The 19,794-nt window shown below is 55.4% G+C and overlaps 1 protein-coding gene across 1 annotated transcript; it reads left to right on the top strand.

Annotated features, from left to right (window-relative positions):
- Positions 1-15,730: 15,730 nt before the first annotated feature.
- On the top strand, positions 15,731-19,186 carry LOC119363189 (chitin-inducible gibberellin-responsive protein 2-like). The gene is made up of 2 exons (XM_037628499.1): positions 15,731-15,959; positions 17,173-19,186. Exon 2 carries the CDS (start codon positions 17,249-17,251, stop codon positions 18,911-18,913), a length of 1,665 nt encoding a protein of 554 aa, XP_037484396.1. The 5' UTR covers positions 15,731-15,959; positions 17,173-17,248; the 3' UTR covers positions 18,914-19,186.
- The last annotated feature ends 608 nt before the right edge of the window (positions 19,187-19,794 follow it).

The raw sequence follows: 19,794 nt of genomic DNA, 5'->3' as shown, positions 1-19,794 counted from the left end.
GTGAGTGTGTTTCTGGCTTCCGAACCGAGCCGAACCTCCCTCTACGTTGCGCATGGGCCTCCTTTTATATGCTCAAGGGGTCACCGACAGGTGGCAACGTAAACAAGGGTAAAAACGTAAAAAGAGAGGTGGTTGGTACAGCTACCTATATAGTGTATCCTACCTAAACCTGACGGCAGGGGACAAGGGCATTAAATGCCCGTCTGTGTTGCCCAAACAGTGCAGAAAAGGACCGTCAGGGGCGCCACCGCTTGCCACGATGGCGATCTTGTCTGCATCGCATGCCACCGCGCACCGCTGGCTGCACAGCCTCCCGCCACGCGTGCCTGGAAAGGCCCCCAGGGCGACACGTTGGTGGATGCGCTGGAGCGTGGGCACAGAGTGGCCGCTTGCCGCGGCAAGAGTCTTGCCGCGGTCGTTGTCTTGTCGCGTCCGGAAGCTTGTCGCTCACCGGACCTTGCCAGGACACGTGACGCGTCGCGGCAAGTTCCTTGAGATGCCTTGGTCGGCCTTCCCGGCAAGCTCCTCTTGCCGGGGCCTTGTCTCCTTGGCTTGAATACTTTGTTCTTGAATGGCTCCAAAGGAACCACGGAGGACCTTGGTGGTCACCCGGCAAGCCTTGCCGCGGGGCGCTGCAACTGCCCGTGCACAAGTTCGGGATACTAGGGTACCCCTACTCTAGTACATCGACAGGAGCCCCCGGGCCTGGGCCACACACGGTGCCAAGCGCTGTTGGGCCAGGCCCAAAACAGGGCACGGGCACGCGCGGCCTGGGTTACGCCGTATCTTACTCCGCATCCACCGCGCCCTCCCCAACAGCACGCGTCGAATGCGGCGTCGTGGGAGAGATCATGGGTGGATTCTTTATTCGGAAGGGCGAAACGTCCGCCCCCTCCCTCTTTATAAGCAGGGGAAACAGGGGCAGTTCGCCCATCTCGCCGGTTGCTTCTCCATTTTCACAAATCTCCGCCGCTCCCCCCCCCTTCTTCTCGAAGCTGAGAGAGAGCAGCGCTCCGTCCCCCTTTGCCACCAGCATCACCTACGCCGTCGACCTCCCCCACCACTTCCGCCATGGCTCCAAAAGCCGACAAGGGGAAGGGCGTGAAGTCGGCTGAGGCGCAGCGGCTCGCGGCGCTGCGGAAGGAGCGGGCCCTCTTCCCCCCTCAGCTTGGTGCGCAGGAGCTGAGGGAGTACTACTACCTCTTCTGGTCGACGGAGACGCGAGCGCATCCGCGCATGAGGGTACTCCCGGCTGCCGCTTCGGAACTGGCTCCAAGCGGGTACCCCTTCTTCGTGTTGTTCTTCTACTGCGGGCTCTGCCCGCCTTTTTCTGAATTCTTCTGCGACATTATGAACACCTACGGGTTCCGCCTCCTTGACTTCACCCCCAACACCGTTCTGACCATGGCAGTTTTCGCACATCTCTGCGAAAACTCTGTCGGAGTCCATCCCAACGTAGCCCTTTTTCGCCACTTCTTCATGCCCCGGGTTGAGAGAGGAGAGCCTCTTGCCGGCGGAATCGCTTGGATCTCGAGAGTCGGCAAGAAGGAAGGATATTTGGAGGGTGAGCTCCGCAGCAAGTGGGAGGTGTGGAGAGCAGAGTGGTGCTGGATCGTCGAGGAGAACCCGCAGCCATTTACTGCCGTGCGCCAAGCCCTAATAGTGCATGGCAACGATTGGAGCAACGTGGCCCCGGAAGACGATAGGCTGAAGATCGCCGTCACCCGAATCCTTCGCCTCAGGCTTGCCGGGCTCACTGTAGGCACCGTTGGCGCAGATTTCCTTCCTTGCCGCATCGCCCCCCTGCAGGAGAGGGGGAGGCCCGCCTGGGAGTTTAAGAACTCGGCGGATATCATGAGGTTGCGCCCGGGCCTCAATTTCAACTTCACCGTCCTGGAGCTGGATGCGATGCTCCTGGAGCTGTTCAAACGCGATCCTCAGCATCCATTCACATTGCCGAGGAGCGTTGTTCCGTTGTGCAACAATTCTTTGCTCGACCGGATCCGCGCGATGATGCCGTTGTGCAATTCGCACGGAATTGCCCCAACTTGGCAAGAGCCTGCGGATGACGTCGTGCGGGCGTTCTTCGACGACTTGGTAGAAGTGCCGGTCCGCGCTGATGAACAGAAGAGCCTCACCCGCGACACCACCGACGCGGAGCTGCAGCGCATCGCCACTAGGACGGAAGAGGCTGCGGCAGCAGCTGCCGCGGGCGAGTTCGGGTTCACCGTGGAGGAGGCAGAGGCAGCAGAGGCGGCAAGCCTTGCCGAGCGCGAGGAGTTTGCCGGCGAGGAAGAGCTTGTCGGGCCTGAAGACGAACCGAGCGAGCCCGACGAGGGAGATCTTGTCGGGCCCGAACCTTCAGACAGCTTGCCGCAAGTGGAGCCCCCAGCTGCACCAAGAAGGCGTCTCCGCGAGGTCGGGGACGTAGCGGGGCGGCAAACGAGCCAACAGCCGCCGAGCCGTGCGACACACTCTACCGCGGCAAGCACTGTTGCCGCGGGAGCGCCTCACGCTGCTGCGGCAACTGGAGCGGGATCTTCCCGGTCCACCGCTACCGCCCCTGCCAAGCGGGCAAGGGAACCTACTCCTCCGCCTCGCCGCACCGGAGGGGAGCTGGACTTCGATCTCTCCGCGCTCAGCTCCGACGAGGAAGAAGAAGAGTAAGATTCTTCGTTGTTCTTGTAGTTCTTCAATCTTGCTGCTTTGTCTTATATCTGACTTGCTTCACTCTGAACCCATTCCTTTTCAGGACGCTGGCCCAGAGAGCGGCGAAGAGAGCCAAGGTCCCGGTGATTGTCATCGAGGACGAATCCACCACGCCAGCAGAAGGTGTGCCCGAGACCACCTTGCCGGACCCGGCAATCATTCCCCAGAGCAGCCCCCAGCGCAGCTCCCAGCGTAAGTGTATGGTCTACTTTCTGCCATCAGGCGCGCATAGGTGCTCTTTTCTTTGCTGATATTTGATTGCTGGTTTGTGCAGGAGCAGAGCAGCCTCACCAGGAGTGCCCGGAAGTCGCTCCCGAAGCGCCATCTGCTTCGACTACACCGCCAAGGGAGGATTCCCCGGCAAGGGAGCATTCTCCGGCAAGGGAGAACTCTCCGGCAAGGGACAGTTCTCCGGCAAGGGACGGCACTAGTGATCCTCCGGTGGTTGAGACCGTGACTGCAGATCCTAGCACAGGTAATCCCTTTGCCTGAGAACTTCCCTTGGGTTTTTCTTCTTCTGACTTTCTTTTTGCATATTTGCTTGACTTCTCTCCCTTTTCCGTCCGTCAGATCCACCTGCCACGGAGCCGATGGAGACCGAGGACGCCGGCAAGGAGGGCGCGCGTGGCAGTGCCAACGACGCCGTCGCCACCGAAGGAGAGGCCGGCGCTGATGAGCCCGCCGGCGAAGAGGCCGCCGAAGTTGCCGTCGCAGAAGCTAGCGAGGGATCCGGCGATCGCACTGACGGCCCTGAGGCCGCAGGAGCGCCAGGCGCTGCGCCGACCGCCGATCCCTCCGCCGCTGCTGCAGAGCCAGGCTCCGAAGAGCCCCAGCCCGGCGCCTACTTGAAGGCCGGCGATGGCATCTTCATCAAGCTCCCCTGGGCGTCAAGCTCCAGGGCGGCGGTCGAGGGAGAAATCCTGGACAGAGAGGTGCTTGCCTCCGCCGGGCTGATGCTGGTAGACGCGCCAAGCAGTAGCAGTGACGATCCTGAAGAGGAGCGGCTGCTGCGGAAGCTGACGTTGCTCTACCGCGCCCGACAAGCCAAGCTGACCTCCCGAGAAGCGCTTGTCGCGAAGGCGGGAGTTGACATTGAGAAGCGCGCGAAGGAGCTCCGGGGCCTCAGGTAGGAAGCTCTCCGGTCCTTGGCGGAGGAGCGGGAGCAACTTCTCAAGGAGCGGAAAGCCTTCCTCCTCGAGAAGGCTGAGGTCGAAGAGAAGCAGCGGCTTGTCGCCGAAAATCTATTTGCGCAAGAAGGAGAGTTGGCGCAGCGCAAGGTCAACCTTGACAGCCACGAGGAGGAGCTTGCCGAGCGCGAGCAAGCAATTGGCGGGGCTCTCAAGGAAGCAAAGGACGCTGCTGCAGCTACCGAGGCCGCCAAAAAGGAGCTGGAGACCAAGGTGGCGCAGCTGGAAGCCGATCTCAGGGCGAGTGGCGAGGAGCTTGCCGAGCTCAGGCGTGAGCGCGAGAAGGACGCTGCCGCTCATGGTGAGCTGCAGGGTCTTCTCGCTGAGAGGAGCAAGGAGCTCAGCGCCGCCAAGGACTCCAATGCTGATCTCGAGTTGAAGCTGGCCACCTTGACTCAAACGCTGGACGGCGCCAGGGAGCGGGAGGTGACCTTGACGGAGAAGATCAAGGCCGACGAGGCGCTGCTGGCTAGCATTGCCGTCACCCAGAACTCATTTAGGGAGACTGTGGAGCACTGGACCGAGGGTCTGGTGAATATTGCCGCAGTCATCGACGGGGAGCTGGCGCAGCTGGGGATGGAGGACCTTGGGTATTCTTCCAACGAGCATCTCCAACCCAGCGTCAAGCTCAGCTTGTTCTTCAAAGGCGTGGCGACGGGCCTCCAGCGACAACGGGAGAAGATCCCAAAGCAGCTGGCCGACGAGTCGCGCAAGATTTGCGCGGGAGTTCTTCAGAAGGTGCTGGTGAAGGTGGCCTTCCGCAACCCAGGCCTCAACCTCACCAACGTCCTCGGGTCCTTGCCGCCTGACGCTGATCTGGAAGCGCTCAAGGCCCTTGTCGCACCCATTGTGGACAAGGTGAGCGAGATCAAGAGGGTTGAGGGCGATCGCGTAGACTAGGCCGCCCGTTTTATCTTTTTCCTTGTCGCTGCTGGTCATGTCATGGGAACAATCTGTTAGAGCTGCGACAAGTTATCTTGTAATATAACTTTATTTTGGGTAATAATCTCTATGTTATTTCCTTTACTAGATTCCTTCCTTTGTATGTTTTTACCCTACGCTTTTAGGGAACTTGTCGGCGCAGGCACCCGAGCCGCGAGCGCTGAGTGCGGGACGTCAGCAGCCTGCTGGCGGTGCCGCTTCCGACAAGAAACCTTGTCGCGACTAGTTGCAGCACACTTAAGTTGTTGAGCGGACTCAAAACAAAGTAAGGGCGCAACTAGCTACGAGTTGGTTCCTCCGCGCACAGGTTTTCCATACAAAGCACGGTCGTTCGAGGAAGATAACTTAAAAATTAAAACTAATTGCTCAAACTTTGGCAACTTAGCTTTTCTGTCGTTTGCTTCCCGGCAAGGCGAAACTTCCTTAAAGACGCCTGGTCCACACCATTATCTTCTCCTTTCCCCCCGGCAAACTTGTGGGCGAGGGAACCTTCCTTTCCTTTGTTGAGAAAAAGAAAGAAGAGAAAATAAAGATATGGAGCCTTTCGGCTCGTTATTGCTTACCGGGGGTAGGTGCTGCACAAAGTGTCAGATAACGCATGCAAGAAAGAATATAATGCATGAAATTGACAAGATGTGCGGAGCACATGAGCTTTACTTATGCACGGGATCTGCGCCCGGCTTTGTACAAAGGATTACATGCAACATCGGCAAGACTTGTACAAAAGGTGGTTGCCGGAATAGGCTCCGGCAACCGCGCCCTACGGGTAAAACTTACGAAGATGCTCAATGTTTCAAGAGTTGCTCACCGGAATGCCATCTTCGGTCTCAAGGCGGACAGCGCCGGGCCTAGTGACTCGTTTCACCCGGTAAGGGCCTACCCACTTCGGCGTCAACTTGTTGGAATTCTTGGCGGACTGAACGTGCCGAAGAACAAGGACGCCTTCCTCGAAACTTCTGGCGTTAACTTTGCGGCTATGGTAGCGGCGCAAAGCTTGCTGGTATCGAGCAGCTCGTACAGCAGCCTGAAGACGGTCCTCCTCAAGGAGCAGCGCGTCATCTTGCCGCAGCTGCTCTTGCTCAAGCTCATCATAAGCGAGCACTCGAGGTGATCCGTATACGAGTTCCGTGGGGAGAACTGCCTCTGCTCCATAGATTAGAGCGAAAGGTGTCTGGCCAGTGGCTCGATTTGGCGTCGTTCTCATCGACCAAAGAACCACCGGCAGCTCCTCAATTCAGTTTCTTCCGCACTTGCGCAGCCTGTCGAAAGTTCTGGTCTTGAGCCCGCGCAGCACTTCAGCATTTGCCCTCTCCGCTTGACCGTTGCTTCTTGGATGAGCAACAGAAGCGAAGCAGACCTTGGCGCCAAGATCTTGGACGTACTGCATGAAGGTGCGGCTCATGAATTGCGTGCCGTTGTCGGTGACAATCCTGTTAGGGATCCCGAAACGGCAAACAATCGACCTGAAGAACTTGACTGCTGACTGTGATGTCACCTTCCTCACTGGTTCCACTTCCGGCCACTTTGTGAACTTGTCAATTGCAACGTACAAGTACTCAAAGCCCCCGACAGCTCGGGGAAAGGGGCCGAGAATGTCGAGCCCCCAGACCGAAAATGGCCAGGATAAAGGGATCGTCTGGAGAGCTTGAGCTAGCTGGTGTATCTTCTTGGAATGGAACTGGCACGCTTCACACTTGGTTACTTGTGCAGTTGCATCCTGGAAGGCTGTCGGCCAAAAGAAACCTTGCCGGAACGCTTTGCCGGCAAGTGCTCTTGCGCCAATGTGGTGACCACATATGCCTCCATGTATCTCTGCCAATAGCTTTTGTCCGTCTTCCCGGTGAATACACTTCAATTTCACACTGTTGAATCTTCTTCTGTACAGTGTGTCGTCGACAAACTGGTACATACTTGACTGCCGGGCTACTCTTTCCGCTTCTTCTTGCTCTTCGGGAAGTTCTCCTGTCTGAAGGAAATGGACAATCTGCTGTGCCCATGCTGGAGCTTGTGGCTCGACAACAAGGGCTAAAGGCACATCTGCTGCTGCGGGAACATCCGCTTCTATGGCGAGAACCTGCGGCTCAGCCGGAGCTTGATGTTCCCCGGCAAGCTTGCCGGAGGAAAACTTGCCGGGAGCGTCTGCTTCAACGGAACAAACCCTAAGGCTTGCCGGAGCATACTGCTCCTTAGCACTCTTGGTGTTGATCTTGGGGACCTTCTTGGCGGCGGCTTCAGGGAGCTCTGCCGGAAAATAGTCACCAGAAATCAACTTCCTCTTCTTGTTCTGTCCGGTTGATGGTGTTACAGACGGTTGAGTCAGCTTGAGCACAAAGATCCCTGGTTCCACAGGTAACTTAAGTGCGGCGCACTTTGACAGGCTATCAGCAATGTCATTCTGAGCTCTTGGAACATGTTCCATCCGTAGGCCGTCAAAGTGCTCTTCTAGCTTTCTCACTTCATCAACATAAGCTTCCATCAACGGACTCTGATAATTCTTGTTCACTTGGCGGACGACAAGCTGTGAGTCACCCCTGACAATGAGCTTCTTGATCCCAAGGTCCGCTGCGATTCTGAGGCCGGCAAGCAACCCTTCATACTCTACAGTATTGTTCGTTGCTTGCTCCTTAGGAAAGTGCATCTGGACTACGTACTTGAGGTGCTCTCCGGTGGGTGCGACAAGTAGCACGCCCGCACCGGCGCCTTGCAGCGAGAAGGCACCATCAAAGTACATCAGCCACTCTTTGCTCGCTTCCTTGACGGGGATGCTTGTTTCTGGAATTTCTTCATCTTGTGTTGGCGTCCACTCTGCTATGAACTCTGCCAATGCTCTGCTTTGGATAGTTGAAGTGCTCTCAAACTTGAGGCCAAAGCTTGACAGTTCCAGTGCCCACTCGACAATCCTGCCTGTCGCTTCTGGATTTTGCAGTATCCTCTTCAGTGGAAAACGAGTGACAACAGTGATCTCATGTGCTTGGAAGTAATGGCGCAGCTTTCTCGAGGCCATGAGAAGGCCGAAAAGCAATTTCTGCACACCAGAGTACCTTGACCTAGCCCCCTGCAAAAGGGAACTGACAAAGTAAACTGGGCGCTGCACCATTCTCTTCTGCATCTTCTCATGTGTCTGCGCAGATTCATCTTTATCGGGACCAGAGCTTGCCGGCGAAGCCCCCTGCTTGTCGCTGGATGCATCTGCCGTGGTTGTTGGCTCATCATCCGCCTCCCTCTCCGCTACTAACGCAGCACTAACCACTTGATTAGTTGCCGCTATATATAACAGCAACTTCTCTTGTGGCTTAGGTGCGACAAGTGTTGGAGTGGAGGACAGGTATCTCTTTAAGTCCTGCAGCGCAGCCTCCGCTTCCGGAGTCCATTTCATTGGACCTGCCTTTTTCAATATTTTGAAAAATGGCAGGGCGCGCTCAGCAGATCTTGAGATAAACCTGTTGAGAGCAGCCACGCAACCGGCAAGTCTTCGTACATCCTTGACGCGCTTTGGTGCTTCAATCTGCTCAATGGCCTTGATCTTGTAGGGGTTGGCTTCAATTCCCCGCTGAGACACAAAGAACCCGAGAAGCTTGCCGGAGGGAACTCCAAACACACACTTCTCGGGGTTCAACTTGAGGTTGATCTTACGCAGATTTGCAAATGTTTCGTCTAAATCTTGAATCAGGGTTGCCCTGTCCTTGCTCTTGACCACTATGTCATCCATGTAGGCTTCCACATTTCTGTGCATTTGCGGCTCAAAAGCATGATGGACTACCCCTGCAAATGTTGAACCAGCATTCTTTAAACCGAAGGGCATCCGTACGAAACAGTAGGTGCCACATGGTGTGATGAATGCGGTCTTCTCCTCATCCTCTTCTACCATGAGGATCTGATGGTATCCTGAGTATGCATCAAGAAATGAAAGCAAGTCACATCCGGCCGTGGAGTCAACAATCTGGTCAATGCGCGGCAAGGGAAATGGGTCTTTGGGACAAGCTTTATTGACATCGGTAAAGTCGATGCAAAGCCTCCATTTCCCATTAGCCTTGCGCACGACAACAGGATTGGCCAACCACGTAGGATGGAGCACTCCTCTGACAAGGCCTGCTACTTCCAATTTCTTGATTTCTTCTGCAATGAATTCTTGGCGCTCCACTGCCTGCTTCCTGACTTTCTGCTTGACGGGCCGCGCATGAGGACAGACAGCCAGGTGGTGCTCAATTACTTTCCTGGGAACACCGGGATGTCAGACGGTTGCCACGCAAACACGTCGACGTTCGCCCGCAGGAAAGTAACAAGCGTGCTTTCCTATTTAGGGTCGATAGTAGCACTGATGGTGAAAGTACCACCAGTGCCATCCTCCTTGGCGGACACCTTCTTGGTCTCAGGTGGAGCTGCCATTGCCTTCTTACACTTGTCGGTGGAGCTCGATGGTGCGTCCTCGACGGTAGCGCAGCACTCCGAAGAGGTGTGCTTGCCGGAGTGGGCATTAGAACTCTTGCCGGACTTGGTCTTCTTCTTCCCCCCGGGAGCTTCAACGGCAAGTGATTTGCAATCTGTTGCGGCCGCTGCCTGCCGATAGATCTTGTCGACGCAAATAAGAGCATCCTTCTTGTCGCCAGGGACAGAGATGACGCTTATCGGGCCTGGCATCTTCAGCACGTTGTAGGCATAGTGAGAGGCTGCCATGAATTTGGCGAGTGCTGGACGGCCGAGTATTCCATTGTAAGGCAATGGAAAGTTAGCAACGTCAAACATGACCCTCTCAGTCCTGAAGTTCAACTCGCTGCCAAATGTTACCGGCAACGTGATCTTTCCCTTTGGCTTGCTCCTTCCCGGATTGATTCCTTGGAACGTGTCGGTCTCTTCGAGCTCGCTATCAGGGATCTGGAGTTTCTGGAGCACCGCGGAGGAGATCAGGTTCAAGCCGGACCCGCCGTCAACTAACATCTTAGTGACCTTGAGGTTGCGGATAGTTGGTGAAACCAACATCGGCAAGCACCCGACCGCAGTTATGCGATCAGGGTGGTCCTCAATATCAAAGATGATAGGCGTGCTGGACCATTTCAGAGGCCTGCGTGACTCGACGGGTGGTTCTGCCGCATTGACTTCCCGCACCCATTGTTTGAGCTGGCGGTGTGAAGTATGCAGAGAAGCACCGCCGTCAACGCACAGGACCTCTGTGGCTTTCTGGAACTCCTGCTCATCGGTCTCGTTATCATCCATGTCTTCGTCGTCGTCGTCATCTTCATCCTTGTCGCGGCCGCGGGGAGGTCTGTCTCCTTGCCGCTGCTTGGCCTTGCCACGACGTCCTCCTCGGCCGGGACGTTTCTTGCCGGATCCTCCAGCACCTTCCTGGGCTTTCTCCTTGTCGCGCCGCTCGTATTCAGCCTTTTGCTGCTCGACAAGCTGCTCGACTTTCTTGCAGCTCTGGAGATCATGGCCCTTGGTGCGGTGGATCTTGCAGTACTGTTTGTTGGTGCCGTCCTGCTTGTCGGCGACCGCCACAGCGTGGTGGTTGGTGCCCGCGGCAACCTCCTTGCCGGAGCTACCAGCTCCGGCTTTCTTGCCGGACTGCTCAACGACTAGCACCTCTTTGCCTTTCTTCTTCCTGTTGTTCCGCCGCCGGCTTTTCTTTGCCGGGGCAGCATCCTCACTGTCAGATCCTCCTGCTCCTATATTCTCTCGGGGGAGTCTCCTCCCTTCCTCATCACGTGCACACTTGTCGGTCAGGGCATATAGCTCACTGACGTCTCTGATCTTGCACGTCGCCATCTCCTCCCGCATCCTGCGGTTCCGCATGTTCTGATGGAACGCGCTGATTACCGCGGCAGGGTGGACATCTGGGATGTTGTGCTGTACGTTGCTGAATCTCTGAATGTACTTGCGCAGGGACTCTCCTTCCTTCTGGGCAAGCAGATGAAGATCGCTCTCTTGGCCATGAGGCTTGTGGCCGCCTGTAAAGGCGCCGACAAACTGATGGCACAGATCTGCCCAGGAAGATATGGAGTTGTCTGGCAAGTGCATGAGCCAGGATCTGACATTGGGTTTGAGTACCAGCGGGAAGTAGTTGGCAAGGATCTTGTCGTCTCGCCCCCCGGCAGCTTGCACCGCGATGGTGTAGATGCTGAGGAACTCCGACGGATGCGTCTTGCCGTCGTACTTCTCTGGCACGTCTGGTTTGAAAATTTTCTTACTGGGCCACTGGACTTGCCGCAGCTCACGAGTGAACGCAGGGCAACCTACCGCGTACGGCAAGTCGCCTGGTTCCCCTGGCGCATGCATGTCGACAGAGGGCCCAGCGCGCTGGTCAGATTGACGCCGCGCTTCTCTTCGTCGCTCAATGTGAGTTCGAGCGTCTTCTTGCTGTCGATCATGAAGAATTTGGCGCTGATCGCGACGAGCTCGTGGATCCGACGATGCGGTGGAGTCGCTGTCGAGGTGGATCCGGCGAGTCGGCGATCTTGGCCTTCGGGGTGGAGAGTGCATGGTGGTTGCACCCCCACCAGTTTCGTCGCCACCGGCTCGTGCCTGGCAGTCCTGCCGCGGCAGCGATGTATTCGGCTGCCGCGGAGTGTCGCCGTTGGCGTAGCCGATGAGACTCTGAATGGTGGCCCTCCATTCATCGATCTTGTCCGACGTCGGAGGGTAATCCAGGAGCAGTTGAGCTCGCGCCAAAGCTTCTGCTGGAGTGGTGGGCAGCAGTGGCGGACGGCGCGAGGAGCGGGATATGCTCGGACTTCTAACTATGTTAGAAGGAGCAGTATCCCGTCCGGGCGACCGTGTCTCGCTTGTGCCGGCACATTGGCGTGCATGCTGGTCTTGAGCGCCCCGGGATCCACCAGCTTGATCTTGGTCCAACAAACGTATGGTACTGCGAATACCATGACGCTGTCGGTCCTGCGCCTCCTGAGATGGGCGCGGAACATGCACGGACGTCGAGGTCTGCGCCGCCTTGCCCTTGGACCTGGAAGCGTCGTGAGCTCCCTCGTCAATGTCCGTTCTTCCGCCGGCGTCTACCCCACCACTCATTTGCTCCGGTGGCGGTGGGATCGATGCGGACGGAGCAGCTGCCTCCGAAGCCTTCTTCTTCGGTGGCATGTCGATGAAGAAAATGAAGATCTAGCTCGTGTGAACGCCGGATCAGGTTCACACAATCTCGACGCCCCCTACCTGGCGCGCCAAAGATGTCGGGGAAACTGATCCACGAACACCTATGGGACCGGCGGACCGAGCCCCTTTCGGTTTGGCGGGGGGCGGAGGTCGCACAAAGAGCAGATCGAGGCGAAGCACACGAGCAGTTTACCCAGCTTCGGAGCTCTCCGGAGAGATAATACTCCTACTGCTGCTTGTCTGATTGTATTGTGTTCTTGCTCGGGAGCGCTGAGTGCTACAGTACACATGAGCGGCTAACGAGACCGAGCGTGAGTGTGTTTCTGGCTTCCGAACCGAGCCGAACCACCCTCTACGTTGCGCATGGGCCTCCTTTTATATGCTCAAGGGGTCACCGACAGGTGGCAACGTAAACAAGGGTAAAAACGTAAAAAGAGAGGTGGTTGGTACAGCTACCTGTACAGTGTATCCTACCTAACCCTGACGGCAGGGGACAAGGGCATTAAATGCCCGTCTGTGTCGCCCAAACAGTGCAGAAAAGGACCGTCAGGGGCGCCACCGCTTGCCACGATGGCGATCTTGTCTGCATCGCATGCCACCGCGCACCGCTGGCTGCACAGCCTCCCGTCACGCGTGCCTGGAAAGGCCCCCAGGGCGACACGTTGGTGGATGCGCTGGAGCGTGAGCACAGAGTGGCCGCTTGCCGCGGCAAGCGTCTTGCCGCGGTCGTTGTCTTGTCACGTCCGGAAGCTTGTCGCTCACCGGACCTTGCCGGGACGTGTGACGCGTCGCGGCAAGTTCCTTGAGATGCCTCGGTCGGCCTTCCCGGCAAGCTCCTCTTGCCGGGGCCTTGTCTCCTTGGCTTGAATACTTTGTTCTTGAATGGCTCCAAAGGAACCACGGAGGACCTTGGTGGTCACCCGGCAAGCCTTGCCGCGGGGCGCTGCAACTGCCCGTGCACAAGTTCGGGATACTAGGGTACCCCTACTCTAGTACATCGACAGTGGGCGATGGCCATGGTGGGATAGACAAGGTTGCTTCTTCTTGGACCCTTCGTGGGTGGAGCCCTCCATGGACTCGCGCAGCCGTTACCCTTCGTGGGTTGAAGTCTCCATCAATGTGGACGTACGATAGCACCACCTATCGGAACCACGCCAAAAATCTCCATGTCTCCATTGCGTTTGCAAACTCCAATCTCATCTCTTTACTTTCTTGCAACTTGCATGTTTTACTCTTTCCGCTGCATATACTCTTGTCATGCTTGCTTGGAATGTATTGTGAATGCTTAAACTTGTGCTAAAACTCCACCTTAACTTGAAGAACTTAAAAATTGCTACTTTTACTTGTTGAGGGTCTAATCCCCCCCCTCTAGACCCCTCTTCTCGATCCTTTCAATACTCTCAAGCTCTTGATCCTTAAAAGCCCACATATGTCAATCTTTGAGATCCTCTAACGAACTCCACCTTGAATATATTTGGTTAGACATTAAAATCAATCTTGATGGCTTCGACATAAATCCCCAAAGATTAACTTGAAACCTCACTGGATATGGGACCTCGAGTGCCAAAACCTAGGCCTCGTGTGCACGGAGGTCAGGGACCCCGTGCGCACGGGGTATCCAGAGAGTTGACACTCGACCCCGTGCGCACGGGGGTCAGGAGGCCCATGCGCATGGGGTATACAGAGAGGGATACCTAGAGGACTTCTTTGGATGATTTGATGTCATTCTTCACAAACCAACCCAATGCACTTCAAGCATCACTATGGAACATATCTTCATATAAGATTGAATGCACTTGATGCTCCATAGGAATTGTCAATTAATACCAAAGCTTAGAGCAAATATATCTTCATATATATGGACTTCATCCTTCATTCCATCTAATATCCTTGAAGCACCATCTATGTAGAATACCTTCAAATATATCGCAGTGAAAAATTAGTCCATAGAGATTGCCATTAATTACCAAAATCACACTTAGGGGCTACATGCCCTTTCACCCCGGCACCTCCTCCTCAACCTCCTCGAAATCCTCCTCCGGTTCCATAGGTAGCTTCGCTTCCCTAAGGATCCATACCTGCTCGAGGAAGAGACGGTGATGGATCGTGTAGTAGCGGCAGCGTGGGGGCATGGCTATAACGGACTCGAGTGGCGGCGGAGGAAGGGAAGAGGTAGATGTGTTAGGGCTGGGGGCGCTGGCCGGCTTAAATAGCCGACTACGGCCTCGGGCGGCGAGCCGGAGCGGCGCCACGCGGCGGTCACACCGCGGCGACGGTCGAGGCGCCCATCGGACCATCGGTTTCCCTGCGAGTCTGTGTGGGGCCATGCCATCAGCCGACGTGGCGGGCGTCCCCATATCCGTCCCATATTTGTGGGGGATGGCGGTGTGGCCGGGCGTTTGGAGGGGGCGTCTGGGGTCAAAAAATCATGACTGGACAGTGACCGGGCGGCCCGTCTGTATGTATGAGGCGGGTTTGTAAATGCTCTTAGCGTTGCTTTTCCTACTAGTACTCGTAGGAGTGAAGATTGTACAATCAGTTATAGTCAGTGCATGCATGCTATCCACAATTTTGGAGGCGTACACTCTAGCGAATAAGGAACGTAGACCCTTGGAAATCAACCAATTAATGTAAGGCGTTCGTAATGATGGAACAGCAGTGCAGCACATCAGAAAAGATACGGAGCACTCATGTCGTACCCATCTAAGATAACGGCAGTGGCGTTATCATGTTAGAAGTATCAGCTGCAGCTAGCTTGGGCGTGGCGCACGTGGACCCGCCATGCGATCTTTGAGTTAAAAGGGGCGGAAAAGGTCGCTGGACGCCAAAGGATGGGTTGTCAAAAGTGAGAAAGGTGGTACGTGGATGATAATTTCCTGGGGACAGACATGAGAAATGATGCCACTGAAAGAGGAAATGATGAAAACCGCAACGTGACTGGGACCTCCCTGCCTTTTCATATCTGTGTAGACGCGGAATATCTAGCACTGGTCATGTGGTGGAAAAGCTATGGATAAGGAAGCGTAAATCTTGTTCGACGGAACGGAACGGTGGAGATGCTCCGCGCGTGTGGCAGAGATAGAAAGAGAGCTCCTCAAAACCATGAGCTCGCTTCGCTTGTTTCTAAATTTCCAGTTCGTGTTCAACACTGACACACATGTGGTAAGACGAAGGAGACACGGTGAAATGTGGTGGGAAGGCGACGGAGGCGTGTTGGGAGCTGGTTATTGTCCCGTTGTTTTAGTTCACCTTTTAGCGAGTATCAGCTGGCAATTTGATGGCACGGAGGGGAAAATACCTATTGAAAATACACCTTGACGAAGCATCGTCAAATCCCTCCAAGAAGCACGTGACGGTCTCTTGCACGACGACGGCGAGAGTCGCCGATGACATGTATACCGTCATATCACACACCCACACACACAGCACAATTATCCCGAGCGAGCGAGCAAGCAAATACCTGGGGCTGGAGCCTCGTGGAGTCCCCCGGTCCAACCTCCATCCAGTCCACAGTCCAGGCGCGTAGCGCGTCAAGCATTCGACGCACGACGCACGAGTGCGGGTGAGCGAGCAGCAGTGGTGGTAGCAGGTTGGTCGCGTGGGGGGCGCTGCAGTCCGAAAGAGAGAGAGAGATATTTGATCCATCCCCGTGCACGGTGCGCGCCACGCACGCACCCGCGGTCTGAACGCCCAGGCCGGGCGGGCCCCGACCCGCGCGTCACGCCTCACGACGGCACAAACCGCGGACGACGCGTCCCCGGGCGGCCCCGGGTAGAAATAGCAACGGCCACCCGGAGGATCCACTAGCTCAGCTCAGCCCCCCTTACAGGAAACAACATCGCACTCCGCTCACAGCCCAGAGCCACCAACACCCACCTCTTCTCTTTCTCTTCCCCTCTCCCTCCCTTCGCGATCTCCCTTCCCCCGGCGCTAGCTCTTCGCCATCGCCGCACGAATCCTCCTCCCCTCGACTTCAGCTCAAGGGTTCGACGGCGAGCCACCGGCCGGAGCTACCGCGCAGAGGTACTTCCTTCCTCCCTTCCTTCTCGCCTGCCTTCTTCGTAGCCGGTAGGAAGCCAGGTCGGTTTTGAGCTTCACGAGCACTTGAAGAAAATGGAGATGGGTGCTGGGCTGCTGACCCTCCTTGTTCCGGCTTAGGGTTAGCTAGGGGGCTCCGGATGTTTGGTCGCGGCCGGTGCTTTCCCGGTGAATCGATGCTCAGTTCGTTAATTTTCTCGTGAGATCGGCAATTTGGATCGCACAAGCGAGAAAGAAGCGGCTTCCGTAGTTTTGTTTTGTTTTTGGCTACTTTTTTTTTCTTTTTTGCGACAGTCGGCGTATTTTGCTTGCAAGCCTAGTCGGCGTAGTCGCACACCACCCGTACGGCCTCGGTACTAGCCTACTAGGGCATGACCATGCCTGCGAGCTACGGAGAATTTCTCTCAGACCGCGTCAAATGGTTATTTGTGCCTGCCAAAACAAGCAGATCCAGGGGCTTTTGACCATTGACTCGTGCGATCTTGTATATTTATTTCAGTGGATGTCAGTTAATTAATCCTGTCCCTGTGCCGGGACGGGAAAGGGAGTGTGGTTGGTTTGGTTGGGCCGACGGGCGGGTCAAACTGCTGCCCGTGCAGCTGGTTTGGTGCAGGGAAATTATGATGAGGTGGGGATTACTTTACGACCCGTTGTAGTCGTCTACAGGCCGCCTCTCTTTTGTTTGCGCGCGGTCAGGTCATACTCCTACTTTAGTAGTACGGCTGTTTTTTCTTTGCTGGGACTGGGAGGCTTGGCCGATGTAATCGTGACGATCTTCTTCGGTCAGCACTACTACACACCATGCTCCTCCCTTCACTTGCTTCTTGTTATCTGTAGGATGCCTACTACTACTAGTTGGTTCTCTACTACTACTCAAAGTGTTTTCTTCAGGCTAACTTGATCATCTGTTTATATATGCCTTGTTTGTGATCTTCTAATGCTAGTAGTATTACTTTTCATCACTATAAAAGTATGATCGCTTGTGATTGTTAGGCCCTTGTACTTTTGCATGTCTTTTTTTAGATACAGTATGTTATTATTTCCTGTATCTGAGATCGAGATGTTGTTTCCATGTATGCAATACACCAATTATAGCATCTCTGTTACTGGACGTGTAAGCTTGGCTGCCAGTTTTACCTTTGGAATTAGAACCTTGGCGTGCTTTTGTTCTTACAGTCTTATTACTGTCTTGTTTCAGATTTTCGTTTCATCTGGATTTCTGGGCTAGAAGATCCATGCAGTGATTAGTGTGTCAGATTCTTCACCGAACAAGTATGGCCGATACTCCAACTTCCCGGATGATCCACCCCTTCAGCAACATGCAGGGGCAGAACCCGAAACAGTTCCAGTTCCAGTACTCCGACAACCCACAGCATCCCTGCCGCCCTTACCAGCCATCTCCAGACACCCATGTTGTGCCACAGCATCACTACAGCCTCAAGTCCCACTCATCAGATGCTAGCTATGAGAACCAGGTTGCTCAGATGAAGCACACTTTGGACTCCTCGGCGGCAGACGGCTACATGAGGCATGACTCGCCCTCCAGCCATAGCTTCACTCCTCCGTCCATCAGGAGCGGCAGTGGCAGCCCTTCGTCTCACGACGACAGCCACTCCGACTCCACCAACGGATCTCCTGTGAGTGCTTCGTGCGTCACTGTGACTGAGGATCCTAACGATCTGAAGCAAAAGCTCAAGGACCTTGAGGCTGAAATGCTTGGGCCAGACGCTGAGATAGTTAACAGCCTGGAGAGCTCCGTGGCAAAGCAGCTATCGCTGGAGCCGGAGAAGTGGGCGCAGATGATGGACTTTCCCAGGGGCAACCTGAAGGAGCTGCTGCTTGCTTGTGCCAGAGCTGTGGAAGAGAAGAACATGTACGCGGTCGATGTGATGGTGCCGGAGCTGAGGAAGATGGTTTCGGTCTCCGGCACGCCGCTTGAGAGGCTGGGAGCCTACATGGTGGAAGGGCTCGTGGCCAGGCTCGCCTCCTCCGGCCACTCCATCTACAAAGCCTTGAGGTGCAAGGAGCCGAAGAGCTCTGACCTGCTGTCCTACATGCATTTCCTGTATGAGGCCTGCCCCTACTTCAAGTTCGGCTACATGTCGGCCAACGGCGCCATTGCGGAGGCTGTGAAGGGAGAGGACAGGATCCACATAATCGACTTCCATATCGCTCAAGGAGCTCAGTGGATCTCCCTCCTCCAGGCCCTTGCAGCCAGGCCCGGTGGGCCGCCGACCGTGAGGATCACAGGGCTTGATGATTCGGTGTCGGCCTACGCGCGAGGCGGTGGGCTGGACCTTGTTGGGAGGAGGCTGTCGCACATTGCTGGGCTCTGCAAAGTTCCCTTTGAGTTCCACTCGGTCGCCATGGCCGGCGAAGAGGTGGAAGAGGGGCACCTCGGGGTCATCCCCGGGGAGGCTCTGGCGGTGAACTTCACCCTGGAGCTGCACCACATCCCGGACGAGACGGTGAGCACAGCGAACCACCGGGACCGGATCCTGCGGCTGGTGAAGAGCCTGAGGCCCAAGGTGCTGACCCTGGTGGAGCAGGAGTCCAACACCAACACGGCCCCGTTCCCGCAGAGGTTCGCGGAGACGCTGGAGTACTACACGGCCATCTTCGAGTCCATCGACCTGACGCTGCCGAGGGACGACAAGGAGCGGGTGAACATGGAGCAGCACTGCCTGGCGAGGGAGGTGGTGAACCTGATCGCGTGCGAGGGCGCGGAGCGGGTGGAGCGGCACGAGGTGTTCGGCAAGTGGAAGGCGCGCCTCACCATGGCCGGCTTCAGGCCGTCGCCGCTCAGCTCGCTGGTGAACGCCACCATCAGCACGCTGCTGCAGAGCTACTCGGAGAACTACAAGCTCGCCGAGAGGGACGGGGCGCTCTACCTCGGCTGGAAGAACAAGCCCCTCGTCGTCTCCTCCGCATGGCACTAGTGTTGTGGTGTTACTGCTTTGTGACTTCGCTGCTCGTAGACGAATCTAGATGCATGCTTTGTTGGACTCTAGGGTGATGCTGCTGCTGTGGAGAAGAATAGCTCCCAAGTAACCTGCTGTTGTAATGCCGAACTTAGGTCTAGGCCTGAATAAGGCTGATGAGATGTAGTGGTACAAGTTCGAGGGCTACAGTATATGTTTCAGTTTCAGACGTCTAATCTTAATGTAATTGCATTTAATTATGTCTCAATCAGCACTGCCGCGTAACTAAAATCATTTAGATGTCGGGTATTGGTGCTTTTGGAGTAGTTCTTTTTTCCTTTTTGAGGGTAAGCCATCATGGTGATTTTATTAATTTTCGAACATGGTTACATCATGCGCCGGGCAGATTCAAAATAAAAGTCGGGGGATCTCCCGTCATGCTCCCTCGACGTGAGCAGCTAATAAATGGGCTGCGATATTAATCTCTCTGGGACAGTGTTCTAGTCACATGAGAAAAATTCCTGACTAAGAAAACACTCTTCGTAGATTGCCGAAGCTTCTGCCTTTGAATAGCCACCATCATGCATCGTCTAAACCACTTCCATGCAAGGATTAGACCATCCTTGGAAGTTCTAGCTTCCACAGTAGCTGCCAAGTTTACATGATGCCGCAAGACAAATTGCCCATGGTCATCTCTGATCGCTGCCAGGGCCGCCCTGTGTTTTGGAAGGCCCTAGGCGAACTCAGTGACATGAGCCCCTATATAAATTTCAACCAAATTTGACTATAATAATTCAACTGACTCCATCGACAACAATAATAACTAAATTCGAACCGACTCCATCGACAACAATAATACTAAAAAGATGGCAAAATAAAACTAACATGCCATGATTACC

Source organism: Triticum dicoccoides, chromosome 2B (genome assembly GCF_002162155.2).
Source record: "Triticum dicoccoides isolate Atlit2015 ecotype Zavitan chromosome 2B, WEW_v2.0, whole genome shotgun sequence".
Classification (NCBI taxonomy): domain Eukaryota; kingdom Viridiplantae; phylum Streptophyta; class Magnoliopsida; order Poales; family Poaceae; genus Triticum; species Triticum dicoccoides.
This window is presented reverse-complemented; position numbering and strand designations above follow the sequence as displayed.